Source organism: Terrapene carolina, unplaced genomic scaffold (assembly GCF_002925995.2).
Source record: "Terrapene carolina triunguis isolate 2854851 unplaced genomic scaffold, T_m_triunguis-2.0 Scaffold66, whole genome shotgun sequence".
NCBI lineage: Eukaryota > Metazoa > Chordata > Testudines > Emydidae > Terrapene > Terrapene triunguis.
In genome coordinates, this window is record NW_020664417.1 from 16,096,178 (window position 1) to 16,105,306 (window position 9,129).

Genomic DNA, 9,129 nt, shown 5'->3' on the forward strand with positions numbered 1-9,129 from the left:
TTTGCAAGCCCGATGTGGCCCTTGGGCCAAAAAGTTTGCCCACCTCATCTCTAATGACACACATCAGCTAACGCCATTGTCAAGGACACAGTTGGCAAATTGGGAAACATTTTCCAGATTTAACCCTAGAAACAGATGCCCTAGTCATAATATTTCAATCCGTAAGCTGAAGATATGAGGGGCTTAGCAGAAGTGACTTAAGTCTTTATAAGCATTAGTCTTTAACACAGAAACGTCAAGAAAAATGTCTCACACATGGACAAAGAAACTACAGTTAAATTCCCTTCGGTCAGTGAAATTAATTACATTTTTTCCACACACCTCATCATCCGAACTGTTGTAACTTCCAGCAATCTCTTTTTCAGAATATGTTTTTGGAGTAGTTTGTAGAAGGAAGTCAGAGATCCTTTGCACAAGAAAGTCTCGATCCTTCAAGTTGGCAAAGAGGAATGTCATTTTGTTTTTAGTGCTGATGGATAACGGGCTGGGCAATACACTAGAGCTGTCCGCCTTTTCCACTACCGACACCTAGGGAGAAACAATAACCACTGGTCATGGCTTTTCAACAGTTAGCTTGATATGCACCATTTTCAGAGTTGAATCTTAGGGATCATCTTTAGAATCAATGCAGCAGTTTCTAGTACACTTTTTTTTTTTTTTTGCATTTTTTATAGACAAAATGGGCATGATCATGCATCACTACTCCTCCTGGAAAACCAGCATCTGTACTGAAACAAAGATCTCTACACTGAAAACAGAAATTGATGAGAAGCCCTGGTGTAGATGAATAACCGTCTTTTCCAACACAAGCCCCTTGATTTCATGAAACAACTTTGTGGGCTCTAGATCATCACACATTACTCAGTTTGTTACATCATACTTGATTTTAAATAGGTTTTCAGTACAACCACCACATTTCCACAGTAGTGTCCAATGAGCTCCCTAGAGGCCACACAACACTCTCCTACTCACAAAGCTAAGTACAGAGTGTGCCCCTCAAGTGCTATTTTTTCCTTACTACTAGACTCAGCAAGCTTTCAGCGGATCACAGTGTAAGCTGTTCCTTTGATAGTTCAGCCAGGGCCTCAGCAGACGCTGCTTTATTATGCTAGCTCTGTGCAGAAGTGCATTTGGTGGCTTTTTAAAAATGGGTTGTCAATTTTTGTCAACCGGAGATTCTGTTGAACACCAAATTCGTTACCTAGAACATACACAGACATTCAAAGTCAAGGTCTGGAGGCAAGAGTTGGCTAATCCTCTGAGCACATACAATACAATACACATGGCATATTAAACTGAAAAATGGAAACTTTTTTTGCTTTAATGGCAAATAAACATGTCTTAGAATCTACCTCTAATTTATTGCTGACAATAAATGCAGAAGTGCTTAAAGAACTATTTACAATTTTTAAACATTAGATCACTGGACCAGATCCTCCAACCCACTATGAATACAGACATCTATTCCAAAAACTTCTTTCCACAAGATCAAGGAACCTGCATTAAGTGGGGGAAACTTTCCCCATCTTGTCCTCTCTCCCCAGGAATTGCTTCAAAATCTGGAGAGGGGTCAGATGCTTTTTCTTGTAAGGATTTTGTTTGGCCTTCTGTTATTAATTATGTATTCACTAATCAAACTCCACCCTGTATGCAGTATTCAGAGCAAAACCTACAAAGCACAGCTCAATATTTCACCAGGCTTCTGGAAAGGTAAATCACAATACAGAACTCACACTGATCAATTATACACGAGCTATAAATGTGTGATGTATGTTCTATGCACTACGGATTATGCAGTTAAAAAAATAAAATCAATCAAGTTCACAGAAAGACCTCTGCTCCAGAGGATACAGCACAGCTGTAAGTGCTTTTAACCGTCACTTTTATACAATGGATCAGAATCTTCTAGGTAATAAAAACTGCATTAGGCATGTCAAGATAAGAGAGCACATTTCGGTTTACCAAGATTTTTTTTTTTAAGTAGCAATCCATGATCAGACATTAGCACAATACCTTAATGTTTCATTAGTTAAAAGGCTAGATAATTTGTTTTTCATTTAACATCTCTTCTGAAGTTGTATTCAAAGACCGCAATATATAGCTCAGTCTCAAAATATTTCCCATTCTCCTCCCCAACCAACTTCCTTCTGTTTTCCAGTGAACTATAAACCAGCTATTTATTAATGCAAAAGAGCCTCATTAACAATATATTTAAGTTAACTAAAGAGAAATATTCCTGTATTACTTTTCCGTTCCACTTAAAGAGCTGTGAGCTGTCTGAGGGCATTCAACACAGAGGAAGCACAGATAAACACAGCGCCAGACTGGATGTGTTATAGCCAGGATGCTGTAGCATCAGCAGAAACCACACAGACATGCTTTCTTCTTAATGCCAGCAGACACCCTCCTACTCCCCTCTCCAAGTGCAGGCACACGCCCGCCTAAAGCACTGGTCCTTGAGGATGCGGCTGCTGACAGGAGTGAGTGGTATACTCAGGAAATGAAAATGTTACTTTCTGACCACTGCTATAGGACACGTGCTTCTAAAGGTTATTGGGCCTGAATGCCTTTGTGCCTGTCTGCAAAGGTGTTTCTTTGCTCTAGTAAGTCACAAAAGGCTGGAACTTAGGGCCCGATCCAAAGCCATAGGAAGTCAATAGAAAGTCTCCCACTAATTTCAAAGGGCTTTAGATCAGTTTATTGTTGTTTTCAGTGTCGTAATTACTGAACAATAAACCTCAACAGTTTACACAAAACTTTAAATAGTTAATATGTATTCCTTCAGCTGATTCCTCTGAGAGGCCATCTGAATCCAATGCTGATAGTGCAGCTACAGCTGCTGTTATCAGAAACAGCTGCCAGTTCCACATCCAAAAGAAACTACAGTGCTTCACAAAGGTATGTGGATTTTATGCCCACACCCCCAAGATATTTTCTCCACTTAACTTCATTGGCACAGTTCATTGCTCCTCTCGAATTCTCTGTGAACAGAGCACTGTGAATTTAAGGTCTGATTGTGAACCACCAGGATTTAAAAACACTACTACACACCACTGACGCTGGAGTTTGAAGTTTCCAGTGGAATAGCATTTGTTTTTTTCTTAGTGATTTGTGAAAAATAGTACCTTAAAATAATCAGTAGTTTTTCAGATTAGGCAAAAATATAGGGCATTTCTCATATGGGCCAGGATGCGTTCAGCATTCCAAGCATCCTGGGCCAGCCTGCCCTGGCTATACAGCAAGTTACACTCTTACTTCCAAGTTAAGTCACCATTTTAAACAAACTTCCACATCCCAAAAGGCACGCAAGTCATACAGTTTTCTCTCCATCACAACACAGTTACACAGAATTTTTAATTATAATATGCTTAAATTACTTTTATTATTAGGATAATTTTAAGTTCATATTAAAATATAAAGGTTGCATCTATCAATCAGGAGTATTCTGTAGCAGTTTCTTTTAAAAACAAATGCCTCAATGTAGATTTTAAATTGCAGGCTACTATATTTAAAACTAAAAGACAGTGCAGCAATTATGCAAATAGGAAACTAACAAAAAATTGATTAATGTCACATATATGAAAACTTTCCCCCCTCCCTCCCCAAAAAATACCAACTGATGCGATCCTTTCTAAGAAGCAATTCACTATGTTACCATTTGTTAGAAACTGGCCAGGCTGGCCCAGGATGCTATTATGCATTTCTGTTTAAAACTGACATTCAAATCTTACCATTTGACAATATTTTTATTGAAATATGTGCTCTTGGTCACCTCTAAAGAAGTTTAATACCCCACTTGGCTGGAAGGGAAAAAAACACGCTGTGGCCCTTAACTATAAAGAATATAAACCAGGGAAGATAGAGGAGTCCTGAGGGCTGGAAGGAAGAATAGGAGAGAGTCCCTGTGAATCACAGTAGTGTGAGCATAAAACTAACGTTGCTACTGAACTGGTGCTACTTTGTTGACCACACGACTGTGATGTGACAACAGGACAAAGGGATTAAACAGCTTCCCAGCATAATGAAAATTTATGCTAGGATCCATCTTAAAAGTAGACAAGTAAAACAATTTACTGTAGATATTCAGAATTAACACTCACCTCTCGAAGGGGGATAATGAGGCTACATAAGTTCTCCTCCTTACTAGTAAAGCAGATGTAATTTGTAGAAACAAACATCTGACCCAAAATGTGCATTTTATTAAATGGAGTCCACAAGGTGCAATCTGTGTGTCCATCTAATTTCTCATCTTTGGGAAGTCGGAATAGTGCCCGGTATCTCTCACTCTTGGCTCTAGCATCAAGATCCCTAAAGACAGTGTTTTAAGATACACAATATTTACATAAAAATACATTTCAGACATGTCTTTCTAGGTCACATAGTAAATATATACTTGGAACCCATTCATTTATGTAGCTGTACACAAATGTGAAAAAAATCATTAGGAAAGTTATTTCTATGAGACGGCTTTATTAATATCTTGGTACTGGTACAGCGTTGGAATTTCTTAATAGTCTATAGATCCATAGTAGATCTTTCTAATGTGCTACATATATTCTACCACTATTTAACACTAGGGAGTAGTGACTCCTGCTACCAAAGGCTTAAAAAAAATTAGAGTGATACAATACACCTCAATTGTCACTATGTAACAAAAGAAATGCAACTAAAATATACTCAAAATGTAAAAAAATATTTAATATATTCAAAATGTAAAAATAATTAACAAGGAGCAATTCAGTTACAGTGTAATAATACCACTAGAGAGAGAGATAGAAATACTTTCTGTATTGTATTTGGCACTTTTGACTTTTCTTTTGGCTCTGTTTTATTGTAAGATGCAACAGAGTTACAAGCAATAAGTTCTGGACAGGACCAACTAACTATAGTCACATCTTTTTGCCAGTTATAGGACTAAATACACACAAATGGGCCCGATTCTCATTTACGTTAAGTCCCCTTTACATGGCTCTCGCAGGGTAAAAGGGCCTGAAAGGGGGTATGTATTGTAAGGCCCCTTTAAATTGTCATAGCCTTTTAAATGGTACTCCATGTATAAGAGAATCTGGCCCAAATGTTCTATTTTTATTTTGGTAACATGCCTACAAGGCCTAGGCAGATTTTTCCATATCCACCTTCAACGGCAGACCAAACAATGATGTTTAAGTTACTCTTCACCTCTCACTACCACTACAAAACAATACTGCATCTTGAATTAAAAACAATGGGATATTATCAGAAAACTTCTAGACAAAATTTGGAAGTAAAAGGGTATATGGGGTCCTAATGATTAGAAGTCAGTGTTACCTACCGTTTCAGTGCAGATACTTTTTTGGGGGATTTCTTTTTCAGTTTTGGTAACGACTTGTCTTGTTCAAATCCTTCGTTATCCAAGAGCTGTCTCATAGCTATGTTCGCAAGCTGTTCCATTAATTTGAATGTCTCATTGATATTGAGGAATACCGAGAAGTAGTGTTCACTTGACCTTGTGCTCACTTTGATCATGTCAGGAAAAAGCAGCGTAGCATTCTTCTCAAGCTGAGTGATATCAACCCAACGGATCACTAACTTTGCTGAACAAAGAAAACAGAAAAGATTCAGCACAAGAATGAATCATGAAAAAGATTGGCACCCAAAAGCATTTTTCCTCCTATGTGTGAGAGAGAGGGCATTATTTCACCAATTTGATATTTTGTGTGTCATATAATGAATTCAGATTGGATTTTCCTACCTCTTGACAAGGTGGAAGAACAGCACAACAGAGCAGCCAACTTGGCAAAGCAAAAAAGATAAATTTGGCCTCCTTGTTACCTAAAGTAGTTATATTTCAGTGTAATTTATTTGTATACGAAATATTACACACAGACACGTGCACCATCACAGCGAGGGAGCATGAAGGCCATATTTACCTCTTTTCTTTGCCAAGATGTCTGCCCAGACTGATCTCCCTCTGCCCCACTATGGGGTCAGCAAATGCAATCTGGGCACACCAAATGGGCTGCCTATTACACTGCCTCTAACATCCACAGAATCATGATTTTCAAAAAGTTTGTGAAAGGCCTTACTTTAATGACGATTCAGGGTACCAACAACTGTGACAAAAATAAATAGAGTGAATTTATAAAAAGACCTTAGGGATATTCATATAAATCTGCATGTAGACAGCATCTCTTTCCATGGAAGCAACTGTTTGTCAATCATTCAGTTTCAATTGTTAGACCGCTTTATTTTAGGATTACATATGAGGTAAAAATGACATTAATTGTAATAAGCTATTCTGTGCTTTATTATAACTTTACATGTGCTTCTGTCAATAGTATCAGGGATCATTCAATTTGTCAGAGAGAACCATTATGTTTTGCTTTATAGTAAGACACATACAGAGTACCATGTATTGTCCATAGGATATTTGAACCTGCTCAGAGGTCTGGAATATTAGTAGTCATCCTGATGGAGATGTATTTGTGGGCAGAGTGCCAGTGAAGCAGGATGCATGCAATTTATCATGAGGCTCTTCAACCGATCCCACGGATTCCACTATGTATATGATTTTTATATATTCATAAATCATAGAAGTATCACAACAATGCTGAATTCTCTGTGTACCTGAACTACACCACTGGTGTGGTCCAGAAAGTTAGATCCCTGGGGTAGGGATTATGATTATTTAAATTTTTGCACAGGACACAGCACTCTGTCAGTGTCTACTAAATTAACAATAATAAACTGCAGCAGATGTACTATCCATCCTTAGATGACCAGACTGACCTGCCATTGTTAAAAACATACCTTCTCTTCCCATGAGAAAGGAATAAAAGCAAAGGTGATTAATGCTGAGGTACATCCAGCCCTGACGGGGGACCTTCCCCTTCCAATAACTACAGGAGTAGTAGTTCACCAGTTTCTCTTCCTCTGGCATCCCAAACAGCTTGTGGAACTTGACTATAGCTTCCTTAAACTTTTCTGTGTCATCATCCTCTTTGATACCATTGATTTTGTTATACTCTGCGATGATGCCCTGAAGAGGAAGAAAACATGAAGGATGTTCGCCACCAAAAGGTATTTGACATCTTTATTGGACATTACACTTTGAGTTTAAATGCCATGACCAGTTACTCTGTTGTCAAAGAAGTCAGTTTCCCTCACCCCTAACTTTTCAGAATGTACTACCCACCTTCTGCTCATCTAGTTATCTTCCATCCTACAAGCCAGACTTTCTGATGACTTTACCTCTTACCTTGCTTATGTCCCAGATAACTAATCAAGCACACTCCTGCATTTCTCAATTGCACTACCCCCACTATTACACTAGTAAAAAGGTTAGGAGGAATCACTGCAACTTGTCAAAAAAAAGTTCACAAATATTGCATCTTCATTTTTTCCACCAAATTTTGGTGAAAAATTGTAGAAAAACTGAATTTTGGAAAAATGTCAACCAATTCTAGTGAGTGCAGAGAGACTAGGTAAAAGAGACAAATGTTACTTTGATTGTAAGATCTTTGGGGCAGGGATTGTCTTTCTATTCTTGTTTATACAGCACCTAGCACAATGAGGTCCAGGTCCATGACTAGGGCTCCTAGATGCTATGGTAATACAAACAACAACATTTTGTTTTCCTATAGTGTTCTACTTTCAAAACAAGGATCAAGGCAAGAGGTATGGTTATCTCCACGAAAACACCTGGTCTTCTTTTGATTATCCCAACAGAATATGGGAAACACCACATGCTATTTCATTCACGGTGTGGTGAGGGGATCAAAAATATAATGAAGAGCGCAATTCAGATACTGGTAGAGCTGTCCACTGGTTGAGAACAGGCTAATGGCAGCCCTGAAAGTGCTTTCCAATTGTCCTGTTTTAAAGCCACTAAATCTACCTCAAATACCCCCAACACACTTGATAGGGCACCCATGTCCTCTTCCCCATCCCATTCCAGGCACAAATATTGTTTGAGTAAATAGGAATGGAATTTCACTAGAGCAGAGGAGTTTTATTCTAAATAAAAACAAAATCAGTCAGAAACCCACCATTGCTACTTTCTTAGTGACAAAAAATAACTTATGACCCTTCTTAATAGGTGTTAAATGAAAGCCTAGTACTTGGTAACTGAAAGCATAGAAAATTTCTTGTTTACTAACTGAACTATTACAACATGGGGGAAAAAAAACCTAATAATCTATAACATATCCCTTTAACTTAAAGTTAAAAGGGAAAGTGATTTCATCCCTTCAAGTTAGTGTAGACTACTTTGGGGAGCATAATGGGGGTGGTGAAGCCTTTGTTGTGCAAACATTCAGTTATGCAGCAGTTTAAGTAGTAACACTCTTCTTAACAAAGCTGTATTTAACACATTAGCTGTCTCATGGAAATAGGTATTTTAATGCTACAGGTTTAAACTATTTATAAAAGGGGTCTATTGTATTTATTTCTGAGCTGCTACTGAAATTTACTGAAGCACAGCTGGGTTTTTAAGAGGTGTAATTATTACATGAGAGGTTAAAGAATGGAATCAGATGGAGCCAACAGGCTTCATCTACACACAGTTTATGTACCAGTATAAATATTTTGCTTAGAAGTGAGATTCTGTGCAGAAATAACTACACTGGTAACCAGCACCTATATTTCAGTATGTTATTTTTCTAAGTTTCTGTATGTAATAAGAGAAAAACATTATTCATTCTAGACAGAGACAGAATTATCAGTTGTTTTAAGTGTTTAATGCTCTATAGGTCAGTAGCGTTAATAAACCAGTACATTTATTTTCAAATATTCATAACACATTTTTAAAATTTCAAAGCATGAGTGAATCACAGAAATTTTTTGGACATAAAACCAGCCAAAACATTTTTTTCTTCAATCTACTTTAGATGTTGAATTAAAACCAGAGGAGAGGATAGACGAAGTGGGGACTCCCACATATAATTATTTTGATTACAGTGATATACAGGGCCGGCTCCAGGCACAGCTTAACAAGCAGGTGCTTAGGGCGGCCAAGGGAGAGGGGCGGCACCTGCGGCAATTCGGGGGCGGCAGGTCCCTCACTCCCTCTAGGAGTGAAGGACCTGCTGCCGAACTGCCGCCACCGATCGCAGCTTTTTTTTTTTTTTTTTTTTTTTTTTTTTTTTTTTT

The 9,129-nt window shown here is 38.0% G+C and overlaps 1 protein-coding gene across 1 annotated transcript in view; it reads right to left on the bottom strand.

The window, feature by feature from the left end:
* TBC1D9 (TBC1 domain family member 9) overlaps positions 1-9,129 on the bottom strand; it is an 86,136-nt gene that overhangs the window by 43,751 nt on the left and 33,256 nt on the right. Inside the window, exons 4-7 of the mRNA XM_024208115.2 lie at positions 6,790-7,018; positions 5,312-5,573; positions 4,101-4,308; positions 322-528 (exon numbers count right to left, since the gene is read on the bottom strand). Coding sequence (XP_024063883.1) covers positions 322-528; positions 4,101-4,308; positions 5,312-5,573; positions 6,790-7,018 — 906 coding nt within the window. The remainder of the gene's footprint in view (positions 1-321; positions 529-4,100; positions 4,309-5,311; positions 5,574-6,789; positions 7,019-9,129) is intronic.